General features: G+C 31.8%; 1 protein-coding gene across 2 annotated transcripts in view; it reads left to right on the top strand.

Annotated features, from left to right (window-relative positions):
• Positions 1 to 17,726: 17,726 nt before the first annotated feature.
• Positions 17,727 to 20,296, top strand: part of LOC110096035 (BRCA1-associated protein) — a 38,377-nt gene continuing 35,807 nt past the window's right edge. The window contains exons 1-5 of one of the 2 annotated variants that reach the window (XM_020821876.2): positions 17,727 to 18,083; positions 18,170 to 18,285; positions 18,395 to 18,503; positions 18,589 to 18,703; positions 19,590 to 19,687. In XM_020821876.2, the coding sequence (XP_020677535.1) occupies positions 17,808 to 18,083; positions 18,170 to 18,285; positions 18,395 to 18,503; positions 18,589 to 18,703; positions 19,590 to 19,687 (714 nt within the window). In that variant the 5' untranslated portion in view covers positions 17,727 to 17,807. The remainder of the gene's footprint in view (positions 18,084 to 18,169; positions 18,286 to 18,394; positions 18,504 to 18,588; positions 18,704 to 19,589; positions 19,688 to 20,296) is intronic. The other variant, XM_020821826.2, reaches the window with a different exon arrangement.

Genomic DNA, 20,296 nt, shown 5'->3' with positions numbered 1-20,296 from the left:
ATATATATATATTTATTTATTTATTTATTTATAAAATGTAGGTATTAAATCTTATGACAGATAAAAAAATTAAATATTGAAAATCAAATAAATTCGTTAAAATAATTAAATAATTAAATATTAAATAATTGAATACGTAAAAACAATGTTTAAATTCAGAATACGCAAAATAAACTTATGTATTCAAAAATACAAAAACTTATTTTTCGTATTTGCTCGTTTTACTAAATAAATTTTAATTACTCTCTTTCGACTTAATTAAATTTTGATGATGCTCCATTTAGAAAATTAGCCATTAAGAAATGAGTCGCCAAGGTAGGACAAGTCAAAGAGTGGTCCCTAGCTAGAGCTACAAGGACTTGTATAAATCCATTCAAGCTCAAAGGCTTTCCTCTTTGAGTGTGTGATAGCTCCCCCAAAGCTACTTTCCATTATTCAAACAAGCAAACCGTCACTAGCACTTCAATATAGGTACAGGGAATGAGCATCTCAAGAGGCCAAGGGTTCGATCCTCTATGCTCAATCAATATTTAGCTCACGACTATCATAACCCAACGTAAATTACCATTTGTATTTAACGCCTTAAGATTATACCTAGAGACTCGCTAACATGCATATAGGATTCACCATTACTCACCCGCTTGTCTGGAAGACTTGTTATACCAACTCATCTGTGAAAACTCGATAAAGGGTATTTGTCTTAAAATCCAAGGACCAAACTAAAAACAAAGGGTCATATGTGCGCCTATCAAGCCATGAGACATGTCATATATAGTCCATAATGGGAAGTAATTAATGATGTTTTTTAATCTTTTTTATGTAACATTCTATATAGCTCTTGTATCCCTATAAATAAAAGGTGAAAAGATGCATTTAGAATGTTTTGGAGGATCATTATTGATCTACTAGAGCATTCTCGAGATTTTCTTAGTTTTTCCTTAGATTTTCTAAGTACTCTATTCTCTTTATCATGCTCACTCTAAGTCTTTGTATCCCTATAAAATATGTCATGTACTTGGTGCCTACAATCATATTCTACTGTTTTAAGCACCAAAGAGAGTCATAAATGGTTAGAATCCTTTAAGATTCTGTCTGGGACCCAAAAAATATGATTTGAACTATTCTATGATATGAATTTCAATTCTATTTATTTAGTTAGTACTATTATTTGAATCTGGATAACTGCTATGTTGTTATTACTTTGTAAAATATAGTGTAATAACTCTTGATTTTTTTGTATTAAGTATTATACTATTCATTTCAATTTAAAATGAAATATAAGAAAAACCACCCATTAAAATTTTAATATAAACTAGTCAAAATGCTCATGATAATGATATATATCACATATAAAAAATTATACAGTAAAAAGTTACTAAAATGAAAGATATTATACTTTATTAATTTTTGGGAGGGAGAAATAAGCAAATCACAAAATCAATGAAAATAGAAGTAGGGTTTGGGTTACCTATCACGATCAAAACACTTTCACAACATAAGTGATAGGAAATAATAGCCTAATCCCTACTTTATCTCTCCTCTGCATTCCTTTCTCTCTCTTTTTTTCTTTCCCCTTCTCTCTCCTCTCACCCTGCTAAGGAAGGAAATGGGGGAGGGAGAAGGGGTAGAAAGGGTTTTAATCTAAAGATTTTATATATTTTATTTATAAAAAAACAAAATTCTAAACCTAGCGCTGCAGTGCTACAGACCCAACGTTATAGCACCACCTCAATTTCAAAAAATATAAGAGATTGGAGCTGTTGTGCCCCATGCTCAACACCACAGTGTTACTCAACCAATTTTGTTAAAATTTAGTGAAAATTAAATTCAAGAGTATTACACCTCACCACCACTATCAGCCTGATGTGATCCTAAGAGCAATGTCGGCCAACTATGATCCTTTCAACCGCCTTCTTCTGATTATAATCCTCTAACCACCATAACCTGACAAATAGTCCTTCGACCAATGTTGTCAAACTACAATCCTCAAATCAATGTTTCCCAACTCAACTTTTTCGACCATCGTAGCATGACTACAGGCATCTGACCTCCATTATCCAATTATGCTCATCTAACCTATGTTACCCAATTGCGATCCTTTCAACCACCATTGTTCGACTACTATCCTCTTGACCATCATCGCCCAAAAAAGGCTCTCAAGTTACAATCTTCTAACCATTATTACCTAATTGCTTAAATGTCTGCTGGCTTCGTCACCTACCATCGTTAATGCATGTGTCACTTGTAAGATCATTCACGCCATCAAAAGTAAATATGCCTCTCAATATCAGCACTCAAACTTATATTACATTTCTTAGTCTAAGGTTTCTCCACTTAAAAGGAGTGTGATTGGATAACATGAAATGAACTATTGAATATAACTTCTATGCCATAAGGCTTTTCCAACTTCCACTTTATATTTGTCATGTATGACTAATCTTATATCAATACTTTTCCCAATTATTAGAAAATAAATCATTTATAATTAATAACAAACACTGATGGAATCATTTTAAATCAGTCTAGCCCCTTGGTTTTCCCTCTCTAGAAAATTTCAAGTTAGGAATTCAATTGTATCTTATAATTATTACACTCTTCTCTTATATATGCGTGCAATGGAACTTCTTACAAAGGTGAGATGTTAAATTCTCTATCACTCTATCATCAAGAGTGTTCAAGCACACTATAATTATAAAATTTTATAATGCTTAAAAATATTTTAAATATTTTGTTGTTGATATGTTATATATTCATCTTGAAGGTAGTGAAGTCAAGGTTTTTTCTTCTTGATGGCTACATTATAAATTTTTTTAATGTATTAAAAGATTTAATATGGTTTTTTTCTTAATGTATAATGTACCCATCTTGAAGGTAATAAAGTCAAGTTTTTTTTTTTATGCATTATTTAGTGAGCAGATGAATGTTGAGAATGAAACACTTGATGTTCAATTTTAATCTTACATTATTGTGCAACAAAACCCCTTCAATCTAATTGAAAATGTGATTTTCAATGATAATCATAATATTGACCATGATGATATTAAAGATGTTGGTGAGGAAAATTAAATTGAAAATTGCAATGGAGATTAATAAGAGAATGAAGATGTAAAATGTTTGGATGAGTTCAAAGAAGTTATTTATTTTATGGCTAAAAGAAGGGAGAATGTTATCCCTACCAAAAGAAAGTTGTCGTAAGAAATATTAATGCAACCACTCAATTCATAAGGCATTTGGAGCATTGTACATCCAAGATTCATGCATTGAAGAAGCAAATAATATTATATTTTCATTCAAAATATCATGGTAGTGCATGTCCCCAAATAAACCAAGAAGGTTATATTATAATTACTTTAAAGTATGAACATAACACAACTTAGAGAGTTGATTTGCTCATTATATATTGATTAAAAAGAAATCCTTTCTAAATTGTTAATGAGTTTAATTTTAATTTAGCTTTGAAGTTGATGTGCCCTTATTTTATGAAATATTCAAAGGCAACTATATAAAATGATATCATGGTTATATATGAGAAGGAGAAAAGGAAGCTTTATAAGAATGTTTTAAAAAGTATTAAGAAAATGAGTTTTACTATATACTTATGTAAGTAAAAATATTAGATAATATCATTCATAATTTTTTTTGTATTTATCATCATATTAGTAAAAGTGAAGTTAGAGAGACTTTTCGAAAAATGAAGCTTGAAAAAGATGATGGACTTGTGCTTCAAAAATGCATAGGTTTTTAAACCTTTGATGAGGGATATTCAATTTATGAAAGCTGAAATATATTCAAAGAAATGCTTAAAAAATGCCCTCACCAAACCTTAAAAAATGGTTATTCAAACTTTTTATAATGGATTGGTATGATTCCTAAGGTCAATCATAGATGTAACAGTAGGAGGATCTTTAATGTATAAACCCTTTGATGAGACATATGCACTTATAGAGGAAATGGATAAATAATTTTCTATAGCCTTCCAATAGGGTGAATTCTAAGAGAGTGGCTGGAGTTTATGAATCTGACGCTTTATCCATTTTTACTATTTAGGTTGCTACAATTTCTCAAAAAATTAGAATATTTAGGAGTTATATCTAAATCACCTAGGCATAATATTTACACCACACAAAGCTCTGGGAATAGGAATCAAGAACCCTTCATCACCAACATTGAGTGTAGTTATAAACATTTTGAAAATCTATTTGGATTGAATTTAGAGTAGGGGAAGATCCAATAGAGCTCCAAAAAGTATTTGTGAAGATATGAGGCATATGGTTAGTTGGACTAGAATTTATGAATGAATTGAAGAATGACTAATCACTTTCTTTATCTTCCACCCACCTTTGGCCAAGTCAGAAATTGCTAGGCTAGGTAGGCTCCTTGGGTCAAGAGGAATGAAACTCATGCAATGAATTAGCCCAATTGGGCTCAGGATGGAAGTTAGTTCATTGGAAGCCATTTTAAAGAGTTTAAATTAGACAATTTTTTTGCTAACCCAAGCTAGCCCATGGGATGGGTTTGCTAGGGAAGGTGCATTAGGCATGTAATACATGCAATGGTTTAGGAAATTTGAGCTTATATGATGCAATGGCTCAAATAAACCCTTCTAGTTTCACTTTGGTTAGCTCAATTGGCTAAACCAAGTGGGCCCAATGGTTGGGTAGGTTAGGGAAAGCTCATGTGAACCTCATGGGCCTATTGACATGCTTTAGGGGTCAAAGAGTTCAATGATAAAGATCAAATGCAAAAGGAAAGGCCATATGAGCCATTTGGTCAACAAGGGTTAACCTAGCCCAAGGGATAGGTTCCTTATGCCTAAAAGAATTTATGTGATGGTTTAAATTAATTGGAGGTTAATCTAAGGTCTTGATATGATCAAATGCATAAAATGTATATTTAGGTTAAAAATCCCATTGATGGTGAATTAGGTCAACCATGGTCAATAATGGCTCACCATAGGTACCAATGTACTAAAAAAAGTTTGAGTTGTTTTTTTGGGATGTTTAGCATGCATTGGTTGGGTTTAGAATGGAGTGTATGCATGAATTTAGCAATTTAGGTCAAAGGAAGGCCATATGATCACAATGACCGTTCATGGTCAACCATGGGTCCAAATGGATTTGTGCATGCTCAAGATAATTGTAGGAGATGTTGAGATCAATCATAGGGTTTGGATTTACTTTCTATAATTCATTTAGAGTTTACTAATATTAAAACTTACAAAAGCATATAATGTCCACTCATAGTCTGACTACCTTTCCTTCAGTGGTAAGGTCATAAGACCCTCTTTCTTATATATCACTCCTACCTTATCTTGCACTTGAATAAAGAATGGATATCATGTTTTATGCAATTAGGTGGTTCTAGCTAGCCATCCTTTTCGAGCAAGAATGTAAGTGCAAGTTATCAGAATCTTTAATCACTGATTAGTTTTGAGTAATAAGTCTTATCATTGTGTTTGTATTAGATTAAGTTGTTGGTTGTTCTTCTTTAATATGTTTAGTCCCTTTTAAAATTAAAGATTGAGGTTGACACTGTTGTTTTAGTGTCAGGCTATTTATCCTTGGGAAGCTCCCATTCTTTTGGAGACTATAAGCCCCATATTTTCACATAACATGATGACATCCCTTCATAAGTTCAACTACTATATGTAATATGTTTGCTTTGCATGACTCCATCTATATTATACTAACCTCCTTGGGTAGTATTTTGAGCCTTTCTTTTCTATTGGAATAACAAACCTTAAAAACCATTTATATAGCAAACCCCAAAAGAAAAAATGAACAAGCATCGACAATCGAGACTATTCTTGGAATCCTTGTTCAAGATGTAATTGTCAATAGGGGCTTACACCCATGAAAAACTTGATTACCTAGAATAAAATAAACCCTATTCTATATTATTCATTGAGTAGGGGAAATCTCTGGCCCATTCAAGTTACATATTTTTATCATTTGAGTATTTATAGGAAACTATATTTCACTCTTTGGGGTAATATGACCAATTCTCTATAAAGTACTCAAAATAAAAATGTTTATATGACTACTCAACCCTTATTTTAATTATCATGTCGGTGCATGAAGACTTATAACAAATTTCATCTATTAGGATGGTACTATCAAATCCTTTGTTGTTCTCCCTGTCATATGAGTCTCTCTACAAGACTTGACATTAATAGCCATTCTTGTTGTGTATAAGATTTGACATTTTCTCAACTCCTTATATTGCATAATCTACTAGAGTGATCTATCTTGTCGAGTAAAGCTTTATGTTGATAATATTTACCACTTACTCTAAGTTATCTTTATCTGATGGTGTTTCTAAAATTGCTTTAAAATATGCCGTTTATTTTAATGCCCTAATCAAGTGTAAGGAGAAACCCAGTGAACTTAACCAAACCTGCACTAAAAGTATATTTTAAAGACTTCAATTGCATATTATACCTTTTGAGTGTGATAAATATCTCTTTTAGGTCTAGAATGTGTTTCTTATATAACTTTCTCTTTATCAATAGGTCATTTACATGCACTTAAATGTTTTTTCCCTTCTACACCATAAAATACTTCGTCAATTATCGTTTCATAAGTCACCCTTACATTCTTAAGTCTAAATGACATGGACTTATAGTATTATAAGCCATCTTATATGATGAATGAAGTATTGTCACAATTAGATGAGTACATTTTGATTAGATAATATCTTGAGAAAGTTAGAAAACTCATCAAAAAAAATTCAAGTGTCGAGTCCACTGGTAAATTGATTTTTGTAAGAGGGTACACATATTTGGGGCATACTTAGTTAGGTTCGTAAAGTCAATACTTATTATTAATTTGATAGTCACCTTTTGTACCATAATATCACAACTTAACCCAATAAGTCCTACTAATGAGGCAGGTCATATCATGTTGACATGTGGCAAACTAATCATATCATTTTTTAAATGTTTCAAAATTATTCTTCCAATTTAAACTATAAAATAAATTACAAACTACAAAGCTACTAAAAACTTCTTGAATTGTGTAAATAAACTTATCCATAAGATTTCTTTCATTTCATCAAAATATATCTATAAGATCTATACTACAATACATTGCTACTGAATAAGAAGCAAGAAAAACGTAACAAAAGCTAGTTATGACTGTACAAAATCAAAACAAAGTAATACTTATAAACTTAGATCAGATTCTAAAATAATTTTTAAAAATTGAGATAGGTGTAGTGTGACCTACCTCATGATGAATAAGTTTTCCAACTATGCTGACAAGCAAACACAGTTCTATGACCTCCAAAATCTAATTCCTATTTTATCCCTCCTCTCTCTCTCTCTCTCACTCACTCACTCTCTTCTTTTTCCTCTATGTTTTATTTTTTCACTTCTCTATTAAGGAAATGGGATTAGTGCTTAAAGATATTTATTTTATAAGAAAATATTTAAAATATATAATTGTTCTATGCCAATTATTCAATTTTTAGCCAAAAATCCTTTTATAACTTCAAATATGGGGATACAATAATTATAGAAAAATATTCATAAATTAGTTGTGTCTAAAATACTTGGGTAAAATTGGTTTGCAAATTAAACACCTAACTGTCCCAAAAATCTCACTTGCACCAATATGTGTCAATTTCTTAAGGAATTGAACCAATGCCAAAAAATTAAGAAAAAATAATGAAACTAATCCATAGTAATATTTATATTATAGTGAAGAGAGTTAGTGATTTGAACTCATAATGACTATGGATTATTTTTTACTGTTGTTGGTCAAACTTATCTTTTAAATTTTGAAGGCTACTACAATCTACCCACATAAAAATATCTTTCTTGATATTTCCAAGATAAATTAAGTTATAATAAACCTAGATACAATTATCTCATCTCATATTCCTTCTCCCAAGTCATCTCTCTAGCAGTCATGTTCTTATGCTGCACTTTGACCATAAGAATATGTTTCCCTTTTAACCTTCTGCATCATAAGCTAGGATCCTCTATGGTTCTTCTTTATAACTCAAATTTGGATGTGCTCAATGTCTTCAGCAGATATCCTATTTATAGAATCAGATACCCTTTTCGTCAGAAGTGATACATGAATCTCAGATATGTCATTTGGTAACAATAACCTGCAGGTAGATTCTCCAATCCTTTCAATAATCTTAAAAGGTCCAATATATCTTGGGCTTAATTCTCTCAAATATGTTGACACATTTCATAGGGATAAATTTAACAAATAAAGTCTCCAATATGAAACTCAACCAACATATGTTTCAGATCATAAATATTTTTCCTATTTATCATATGTCTCAATCTTCCTATAATCAAATGAATCTTTGTTGTAGAGTCATCAGCAAAGGCTAACCCTATCATATGTCTATCTCCCACTTCTATTAAAGTCAAAGGAGTCATAGACTTTCTACCATACAAATCTTCTTAAGGAACCATACCTAAGTTGTATTGATAACTATTATTATAAGCAAACTCTATCAATGAGATGTGTTTCCCAAATACCCCCAAAATCTAGAACACGTAATCTCATAAGATCCTTTAGTACTTGAATAGACCTTTCAGAATATCCATCTATTTGTAGATGAAAACTTGTATTGAAGTGCAACTTTGTACCTAGTCACCGTTAAATACCTCTCTACAATCTAGAGATAAACCTATCATCATGATTAGATATAATCACCTTTGACATACCATGCAATTTGATAATATCATTGATATTTATTATAACTTGTCTATTGGATCAATCTGCCATATCAAAATAAAATGAGAAGCCTTCATTAATTGTTTGACAATAATATAGATAACATCATGACCCTACCTTAGTCTGGGAAAAGTCATAACAAAATCCATCATCATCTTTCCATTTCCACTCTAAAATAAGTAATGACTATAGAAGACCATCCAGTCGATGATGCTCTACCTTTATTAACTAATAAGCCTCTCACTTTGAAACAAACTATGTTATGTTCTTCTTTAATTCAGACTATCAACATATATCTTTCAAATCACTATACATTTTTCTACTTCTTGGGTAGATAATGTATCATGAATAATAAGTCTCATGTATAATTGCCCTCCTTATATCTCAAAAAATAGGAACCCATAAACCGTCCTTACATAATATAATATCAAAATCAGACACTCTTGATTCATATTTCTTTCCAAATTTAATCTGATTAATCAACTTTAGATATTCGGTATCTGGCTTATAAGCTTTCCAAATATTTTCATCCAAATAAATTAAATGATTATCTGAGCCAATATACTAGAATCCTAATTAGTAGAAGAAACTACCTCCAACTATAATATCTTCATATGTCGTATCAAAGACTCATCAGAAGTAAGCTGAAAAAATGAAACTTCAGAAGATTTCCTGCTTAGAGCATCTGCCACCACATTAACCTTAACAAGATGATATTTAATAGTCAAATTATAATATTTGATTAACTCAAGTCATATCCTTTGCCTCATATTTAAATTCTTCTGAATGAATATGCACTTCAAGCTCTAATAATTGATAAAAAACTTGCACCTGACACCATACAAATATTATATCTAAATCTTTAATGCAAAAACCACAGAGATAAGTTTTAAATCATATGTTGAATAGAAGATCCAACAAACCAATCAAATAGGTCATTAATTAGTGGCAGCATATATTTATTCTTAATAGTGACTTTGTTCAACTCTCTACAATCAATAAACATGCACATATACCATCCTTTTTCTTCTTAAATGGAATATGTGCTCCCCACAGATACACACTAGGATGAATGAAACCTTTATCAACTAACTACTAAAGTTGAACCTTCAACTCTTGAAGCTTCTAATGTGTCATCCTATATAGAGAGTTGAATATCAGAGTCGTTTCGAGAAATACATCAATATAAAACTATATGTATCTATTCATAGGCAAATTAACTAACTCCTTGGAAAATATATCTAAAAATTCTTGTATTGTTGATATATAAGTAAGAAAACCAAAATCTATACTCGTATCCTAGATTGATGCCATAAATACCATACAACCATTCTTCTATAATTTGTATGCTTTCATAATAGAAATTAAGTAGGATAGAACTTATCTAACTCTTCAAAACATACTCATTGCCTAGTAATAATATAACTCACTTCTTCAAATAACTAATTTAAGCCTCATACCGACTAAACTAGTACATACCCAGAATGACATAAAATGAAGAAATGTGTAATAAAATCAAACTAAACTTTCACTCCTATGAGAAATCTCAATATCATAAAAATAAACTCTACTGGCTGTCATACCATCTCCAGTCGATAAAGTAACAAAAATAGAAACATACAATAAAATTGAAGGTAAGTGTAGTAAATTGAAGAAATACTCATAAATAAATGAATGTTGGCTCCATAATTGAATAAAATATGACATAAAATGCTAAAAAATATAAGTCATATATATAACCTCATCTAGAGCATCACGAGCCTCCTACTGAGTCAAACTATATACACATTGCTGAATTAGAGCAGTAGAACTATAAGTCACTCTCTGACCACTTCCAAATAACATTATTACTATATAACAAAAACTACATGCTCTACTAAATGGTCCCTCAAAAAATATACAAAGTGCAACTACCCTCGGTCTAGGCTCAAATTTTTCTTGTAGAAACTCTACTTCCCGGTGCCCTATCTGACTGCATCTAAAGCATTGTCTAGTCATCCTATAGTACTGACCATAATAGTGAATGTCATAACTCTGGCACATAAGTTTTCCACTAGCAAAACCAGAACTATCTATGTTGCCACTACTAGAGACTGTTGTAGATATTGATTGTCCACCTCTCTTGGAATATCCAGGCGCAAATAAACTCTTTTTCCAAAAAACCCACTACAAGATATCTTGTTAATAAACCTCTACCTACTAATAGTTCACAACTATTGAGTATCTATCATATCATTCTATATTAGGTGAGCTTTCTCCACTAGCTAAGAGAAATTAAAAATGTGAAATGGTAGCATAGGCTGTCTTAAACTATCCCAAAGTTCTCTCTAAAACCTGTAGCACTTTTCCATTGGAGTGCTAATCAACTACATAGTATATCTAATTAAAGTGGTAAACCTTAGCTCATACTGCATAACTATCTTTCTCCCTTGAATTAATCTCATAAAAATCTCCTACACCTACTGTAAAGTAGAAGATGGTATAAATTTACTTGAAATATATTAGAGAACTCCTCCCAACTAATTAATGAGTTCAATATCGCATAAAAATTATCCTTATACTAACCCATCAACCAGTGCTTTGGCTCACCATCTAGCAAAAAGACTACAAATGGTACTTCCCTCTTAGGAGGATAATACATACTATCAAATGTCTTCTCCAACCTCCTCAACCAGTCCTCTACTACCGTAGGCTCAATAACACCCTCAAACCTCATAGGCTTCAATCTCATAAACATCTATAGATATCAATCTACCTCATCAAATATAATAACAAGAAAGCTCTATGCCTCACCCACATCATTTGGGCTATCAAACTAGTAAAATATGAAACTATGTCAGAACTAATTATCATAGCCGTATTGTATATAGGTGCTACCTAACTAGTGCTATATCCATTTATCGTGTCTATGTTTAACGTATCCACACTTGTATAGAATATGTAATTGATCATACATGCACTTGAAAAAAATAAAAATGAACACATACACATACTCAAAACTACCCTAATTAACCTACAAATTAATTACTATAGCTCCATTTTATAATCCACTTCCAAAACTATTACTATGATACCAAAAAAGATTATCATAACCCAACCTAACAAGACCTACTGATGGGGCAAGTCCTATTATATTGAGACGTGACAGGCAAGTCATAATATCTAATTTTAGAAATGTTTCATAATTTTTTTCCAATTTAAACTTTAAAATAAGCTACTGACTATAAAGCTACTAAAAATATCTGAAGTAGTGTAAATAAACTTATCGATATGATTTCTTTCATTTTATCAAAATGTATCTACAAGATATGCATTATAATACATGGCTACTGAACATAAAGCTGAGTAAAATACGACAAAAGCTAGCCATAACTGTACAAAATCAAAATATAGAAATACCTATAAACTTAGATTAAATCCTAAAACTACTAACTTGATATGCATACATTTATTATTCATTTAATTCAACATGTATTTTTGGCATACTATAATCATACTGCTGAGTATAATGATAATTGAATCGAGTGTATATAATATTTACTATTATACTTTATATGATGTGAAATGCATGAAAAGGTTAAAAAAAAAAGCTTGCTCAAAATGATTGACTAATTTAGGTTGACTAAAGACATATTACCCCAATGTTGTAAAACTAGACCGGAGAATAAATTAGAAGAAAGAGAGGTTCACGGTTCAATGGTGTGATCGGTGTAAATCAGGGTTGAATAGGATGACGTAATAACTATTAATTTTATTAAAAAATAATAAAACTTATGAATATAAATCAATTTTTCTCAAATAATAAATCAATTTTCCCTATCAAAATTACCCTAAGTTCCTAACCTATCAAATATGATTTGATTATCAAAAACAAATTGTCACATTTAAACTTATGAATATAAATCAATGCCAATGAATAATCAAATAACTAACAAAGAAATTTGATAAGTGATTTGATTTTGCTTTCTAAGATTTATACTGAATTTATCATTTGGTTGGTTTGACTTAGAAGCCACATTTCATTTTGAACTCCTTAAGCCCCATAATGATATTGTCAAATATGATTATTGGCTTTTATTTTTTGCAAATGATATCAAATCCCATTTGGTTCGGTGTTGTTATAAACTAAGAATGAGTTTGAGCTCCCAAGTCGGCCATCAACAACCTCTCAATTATATTAATTTGGTTTTGCATACAAAAAGTGACAATTTAAAAGAGCCTTTAAAATTATTTGCATTAATTTTAAGTTGATTTTTGTTCAATTGTGTGCAATACTTTATATCTTATCTAAAAATTATTTGACTTATATTGATCATAGACAAATGCATCATCAATGCTCTCAGTAGAATATAACAGACTAATTACCTCTCTGACACTCCTTTCATCTCACTAATACATTCAATTGAGTTTGGAAGATGGAATCAATGATTAGATAATGAAGGAAAATAACCCATGCTTGATCAATTAAATAATAAAACTATACACAACTAAGTGAAATAACCCAAGCTTGATCTTGAAAAAAAGGACCTTAAATAGATCTTAAATAAAAATGTCGAGGACGGAGAGCGAGTGAAGATGGCTTCAAAAAATATCCTAGTGACTTGATCCACCTTTACTCAAATAAACAATTCCTCTCGAGCTGTGAGCAAAGATGGCTTTGAAATATTGCCAAAGATGGTTGTGAGCGAGTTCGTGTTATAGGACAGGAAACTTGAAGGTAAAAATGAATGAGCATTTACTTCTTTTAGGGAAACTATGTAATTAATTAGAGTTCTTGTTACTTATTTTACTCATTCGATCTCCCTTGGATGGCTCATATTTACTAAAATAAAAATAGGGCGATTCATTCAAATATGGTTAGTTCACTGGTTTAGCCAAAAATTTATTTTGTTTTTCATCGGTTGCCCATAGAATGATTTTATTATTAGAAGCAGACTGATTTGGTTGAACTAGTTAAATGGCCTGTCCAATTCATTTTTTAAAATCATGTGTTACCATGTACAAGAGGATAAGCCAATAGTCTTTTCTTTTAATAAAGTTTATGGTGTAATTCTAAGAAAGTGAAAAGGGAGGTATACAGATGATATGCTAACAAGCAGGAAGTGATGACTTCTTACATGTCAGCCACAAGACTTGTGATATAAGATATCGGACAAATTCCTAAAAATACGACTTATATGGTTGCAACTAATTCCTATAGGATTAGATATAGAGAAAAATATCACAGGTAGCTAAATGTCCTACATTGTTTACATTGCGTACATATACATATGATATTAACTTACATGATAAATTACATAAGTGACATGATATGATACGATATGCATATGATATAGGAAATGATTGATACAACACACACATGATATGATTGATAAGATTGATATAATAGCATATGATATACATTTACTACATAATATACAAGATATATAGTGCATATGATATTGATGTTGTATGATATGCATACACATACAGGCCGGCTTACGACATTATAAATAAGGCTAATACAATTGATAAGACTGATATATAATACATTAATTTTGATAGGAACATGATATACATACATATGATAAATGTAGCATAATGAATATTCTTTTAATGAAATGTGTACAAATTTACATAAAATAAAATATAGACCATCTTTTAACTAATGGGTATAATAAATGATAGAATGTAATGATCCTGTATATGAATACTAATTAGTAAATCTGAATTATATTGCTTTTAATGATTTCCATTATTCATATGAAATGACACCATACATATTGTTTACAACATGTTTTCATAGTTACATTTTCATACTGACATTGATTATATGCATACTATTTTATTGTCTGTGTTGATTGTAGTTTTAAGTTTTAATAATATTATAAGTTGTTAACTCATTATGTGATTTTCTTATATATTTTAGAAAGGAGTCAAGATCCAGTGGAGTGAGGCTGACAAGAATTTTTAGGTTTTATTTTAATTTTAGTTTTTTTATTTTATTCTTTTGTAGTTAGTAGATTAGTGAGATAAAATGAAGTATTAATTGAACTTCTGGCTATTATATATAATTTTGGGAAATGGATAAATTGTAAATTGAATAAAAGAATTTATAGTTGCTTCTAATGGTTTCTATTTATTAAAATGAGATTACTATGGTAAATTAATTAAGAGCTTGAAATAGATAATTCTTTTAAAAATGAATATTGGGGCATCACAGGAGGACCATAGTTAGACGATGGTGGTATGAAAATCATAGTTGAATCATAATATTTAGACGGAATATATTCGAATGATATAGGTCAAAATAATCATAGTTGGGCGATGATGGTTAGAAGGATATATGATGGTAGTCGAGCAACTGTGATTAGAGGATCAAAGTTGGGCAGTTATGATGATGGTCGAAGTTGGGTGATATTGGTTAGAGGATTGTAGTCTTGCAACGATGGTCAAGAGGATCATATCCCAATAAATATGTCAAAGTAGGACTGTAATTAGGCGACTATGGTTAGGAGTACCATAGTCAGGCAACGGTGGTCCAATGACTATATAACAGTGATGGTGATCATGTGATATTATAATATTGGGGTTGAAATGGCTCAATAGCAACATCAAGTGAAGTTCTGATGGTGACAATCAATCGATAACCCAAAGTCGACATCAAATGGTTTTTTGATAATGATGTTTTGGTGATGGTCTGATGGTAGCATACGGGTGTTGGTCTGACGATGGTGTCCGGTAGTTGTTTGGCGACACCGTTGGGCAGTTGTTCGATGTCGACAATCGAACGTTGGTCGAACCATGAAGATTATATGTTTTAATGGTGATGATAAATGGACATTGGTTTAAAAATGGTGCTCAGGTGGTGTTTCAGGATCTTTTAAGCCTTAAAACTCTCTAAATCTCAATCCAAGGTTCAAGTCGAGAGTGGGGACCTATTTATAAGTTTTTTAATTGTAGTATGCCTCATAAATATTAAAAACATTTTGAATCACTCCATCATATTATTAATATTGATTCCCTTGGTTATGAATCATTCATTCATCATTTAAGAGCCTTAATCATATCATACTTAAGCAATCATATGCTCATTGGATTTGTTTCATTGAGATGATCAGTTTGACTATAAGCATGTCAAATTTAGAAATGACATGATCATTCAATTAATATTATGAAGTTTTAACTATGCTTTAAGTGCTCAATCTCGGCTTATTCAAACTTAGATTAGACCACATTTATTATCGTTGGCTTTGTCTGGTTGAGAAATTCCATTTGATGAAATTAAAATTCGGATGGTCATGAATTTAATTTTTAAAGTTTTTAATTCAAATCTGCATCGAGGAATGTGTCAATAAAGATAATTTTTTTATGACATATTAATAATGTAGGCAACAAAATTAAAAAAATAAGAACAAAGAACACTAAAAGATAAATTTTAATGATGGGTTTGTGACATTAGAAAAATGTCTTACAACCAAAGCATGAAATCACTCACATCAAGTCGTTAGACCATCGTTTGTTCCTTCTCTAACAGTTGAGGCACAATTGTTGTCCTTCTCTCATTGAGCATGCAAGGCATCATAGAGAGAAATATTAAAGAAATTATTATGTCTTTCTTAGTATCTAAGGAGTTCGGTAATCTCACAATTGAATGACATGCGATGAGCAATAAAATGATGGATTGGAGGTTTTATGGTGTAAATGAACTGATCATGAGGTCTATTTGCTTTTAATTGTATTAGAAATGATATATATGTATTGTATTTGTCTATTAGTTTGTCCATGGAGCAATTGACATGAAACCCTATATTTTCAAACTGAAATCGGGTTATATGTTACTTAGTAGCTTTGCTATTTTGTCCTATGAATTTGATGCTGTTAAACCTTTGAATCATTGGATATGGTCTTGTGGAGCAATGTATAGCTTCATATATGTGTTATCGCTCAAATTTCTTTTTGGAATGGCCGAGCAATGAGAAGTAAACCCTCTCAAAGGAAATCATTTGCAACTATGTTACATTTGTGTTATCTTTGATTGAGCATATAGCCATATACTACTAATTGAACATATGCTAATTTAGCAAACACAAATTGTTGCCTTGGATGACAATACTGAAATGCACTGATATTTTTTTGAGTTGATAGCTTTTTTTGAGGGACAACCTAAGCCTTGCAATTGAAATCTTTTTCGAACTCACAATATTTAGAAAATTATGAATATTTTTTTTGCTAATTATTATATTTTTTAGGATGAAATTGTAATTGAAGAGAATAACTATGACCTTATTGGAGAAGTACACCAATAAAGCTTATATGTTTATTAACTTATAATTAAATAATTAAAATTTTGATTTGTAAAAGTATATTTGTAACAAATATGAACTTTGTTTACCATTTTTATTATTTGAAACCATATTATCTTCTAAATTTTGTATTTTTATTTGATGTTTATTTGCAAAAAAATCAAATATTTTATGAATCAGAGAGAAAAAAAATTAAATCCAAATGGGACGGCGTGTTGGGTCAGGTCGGCCTAGGTTAGACTGGGGTCGTGTTTGGCGAATTGACTTTGTTTGCAATTCGTGTTGGGTTCTAATTAGGGAACAATTATTAGGTCCTCCGACCGGACGTAGAGCTATGTCGGTCGGAGCTAAAATCGCACCAAAAAACGAGAAATACCGAGCAATATCAAACAATAACGAGGAATACCATCATGTGAAAACCCAATACCGAGTTATACCGAGCTATACCGAGTTATACAAAAAAATACCGAGTTTTTTCTAAACTCGTTATTTTTTGTATAACTCCGTATTGCTCGGTATAACTCGGTATTGGTCTTCATAGAGCGGTATTCCTCATTATTACCTAATAATACCTAGCAATACCAAGCAAAATACCGAGTTTTTTGGCGGGATTTTAATGCTGTTCGGATGTTCTTTTACGTCCGATCGGAGGACGTGATAATTGTTCCTAATTAGGGGGTTCAAATACAGATAAAATTCGGATTGTATCTGACTTGAAAACTCATTTTGATACATTAGAAAGATTGAATGATTATTTTGAAAATTTATTCTCCTATAAATTCTATAATTTCAATGTGAAACGCGATTTGTAGAAGGTGCAAGCATGTTTTGGCTGTGGATCCACTCGCTGGATTCGCCTTCCATGAAGGAGGAAGGCTTCGCCGGCGTAAGCTCCGCCCACCGGCAGCCGCCGGGATCTACCTTTCACGGTGACTCCACAGCGATGAGCAGCAGCCTAAGTCCTAATGCTAAACCTAGAATTCAAGTACTACACGGAATCGTTCACCTCTACCGCAGACCCCTACCGCTCTCTTCTTCCTCTTCCACTTTTCCCTCTTCCTCCTCATTTCCTCCCTCCTCCTCTGACTCTTTCCTTCCGGTTCGTCCTTCCCTGCTTTATTCCTTTACTATCTGCTCCTTTTTTTTTTTTGCATTCTTCTCATCCACAACTCTTGCTCTCTTTAGGCGAGTCGTGGAATGCTCCTCTTCGTCCTTGCCGTTCCTAGTCATCTCTCGCCAGAGGATTTCCTTCGTTTCTGCGGCTCCTATGCCGACTGTTCGGCAGGGATCCAGGTCATTAGGTAAAATTTCGAGGTTTCATTCTTCGGCGCGGGGGGTGGGTGGGGGGGTGATGGAATGCACGCTCAGTTGGGAAGTCGATGAAAAATTACATTGTTTTCTTTGTTTCAGGAACGACGGAATGGAGGACCGGTACAGCGTTCTGGTTAACTTCGAAGATCAGAAGAGCGCTGATGCATTCTATCTCAATCTAAATGGGTGGAAATTCTCTTCAGTTGAGGTAGTTAATCAGTAAACGGTTCGTTTATTTTATTCCGATGACTTGTTTATTGTTGTGAGGGTTTCAGTCTTGGCAGTGAATGCAGGGGGAGATTTGCCATATTCTGTTTCTAGCTTCTCTGGAGTTCACTGAGTCGGCAGAGATTGCCTGTACTCCTCCGCTTGGATCCACTGAACTACCAACTTGTCCTGTCTGCATAGGTGAATTTTTTTTCTGTGAATTTTTCTGTTATGGAAAGAGGAATATTTTGCATTTGATTTTCTATTCTCATTTTTTAATTTCTTTCTAAGGTTCTTTCTATGTTGCTTTGCCTTACATTATGGTTTTTCTTAGAGGTAAATTCGGGGAATATTTATGAAAGAAAATTAGCTCATGATATCCTTATTAAAATTTTTATTAGGATGAATCTCAAAGCTATTAGATTTGCTTTGAGATAAGCGGAATACATGAGGTATCAATCAAAATTTATCATTTAAAACAAATTTAATGGGTTTGAGATTCATTTTAAAATTTGGTAAGATATTTTGAACTAAATATTTTCCTATATTTACCATATAAATTGTACAGAGCATCATTGACTGTGGCACAAGTTTTACAATTGGTTGTTAATCCAATATTAACCTAAACTATTTCATTTGATCTCAAAACCATCAATGATGGTTTTAGTAGAAGGCATTCTTATCATAATTTACCTTTATGATGTGATAATGCGATTAGCAAAAGTTCTGATTTGGACTAGAAGGCATCCTCATTTTTGTATTTAGTAACATAGCATGGAATGTTAATGAAACTACTAAAACCATAATTGAGGCTCTTATTATTTTCCTTCAAAACCATTTGTTGGATGACTAAATGTGAGGCATTTAAGGGAAAAATTAAATGAAAAAAAAACTATGGTGTTTCTACAATTATCTGTTTTCCTTCTGTGGATAATTTATTTATATTTGTTATCATAGTTTGGTGATTCATATTGAAATTCTTAATATACAGGCATCCTCTCCGATAATACAATCTCTTTGAACTCTTTTTTCAGCTTTCTTGGTAGTTTAATTGACACGTGTACTCATCTTATATTCAATTATTTAGAAAGGTTAGACCAGGAGATAACTGGCATCACGTCCACTACTTGTGATCATTCCTTCCAGTGCTCATGCATATTAAAGTGGGCCAACTCTTCCTGTTCGGTAAGCATACTTCATCTAACATCCTCTATTAGTTACCTGATTATTTATTTATTCATTGTCATCATGTATTCATGTGATTTCCAATTATTTTAGCTACCACAATTGCCCTTAAAGTATTACCATTTGATGTTCTTTTTAGGTTATTTAGTTTTTTTATGGTTTATTTTTTAACCAGTTTTGTATATTCGAGATAATTAGTCAATGATATGTTTTGTAAATGCTATTGCTCATGAAGTGATTATTGTTGATTTTTGGGGATACCAGATGTGATTCCTAATTGATAAAGGCCTCGTTTAATTCCCCGGCTCTATTTTCTCGTTTTTAACGGAGTTTTCAGAACGGAAAATGGAGAAAAAATTTTCTTCTCAAATCGGCGGAAATACGGAGATTCACCGGACATTATTTTGAAGAAGCGGTGTTACCAAACAGCAAAACAATCCTTTTTTCCCGATTCAAACCGCAGACGGAGAAATTACGGAGAACAAACGAGGCCAAAGTCATAGAAATAAGATTGTGAAAACCGGACTGATAATGAACCGGAAGAAGAAGAGGTTCATAGTTCGACCAGTTTGACTGGGGTCTGAACTGATCTAACTAGATGACGTAATA

This window comes from Dendrobium catenatum, unplaced genomic scaffold (genome assembly GCF_001605985.2).
Source record: "Dendrobium catenatum unplaced genomic scaffold, ASM160598v2 fragScaff_scaffold_265, whole genome shotgun sequence".
In the NCBI taxonomy this organism is placed as follows: domain Eukaryota; kingdom Viridiplantae; phylum Streptophyta; class Magnoliopsida; order Asparagales; family Orchidaceae; genus Dendrobium; species Dendrobium catenatum.
The sequence above is the reverse complement of the archived record's forward strand: the minus strand, read 5'-3'. Positions and strand labels throughout refer to the sequence as shown.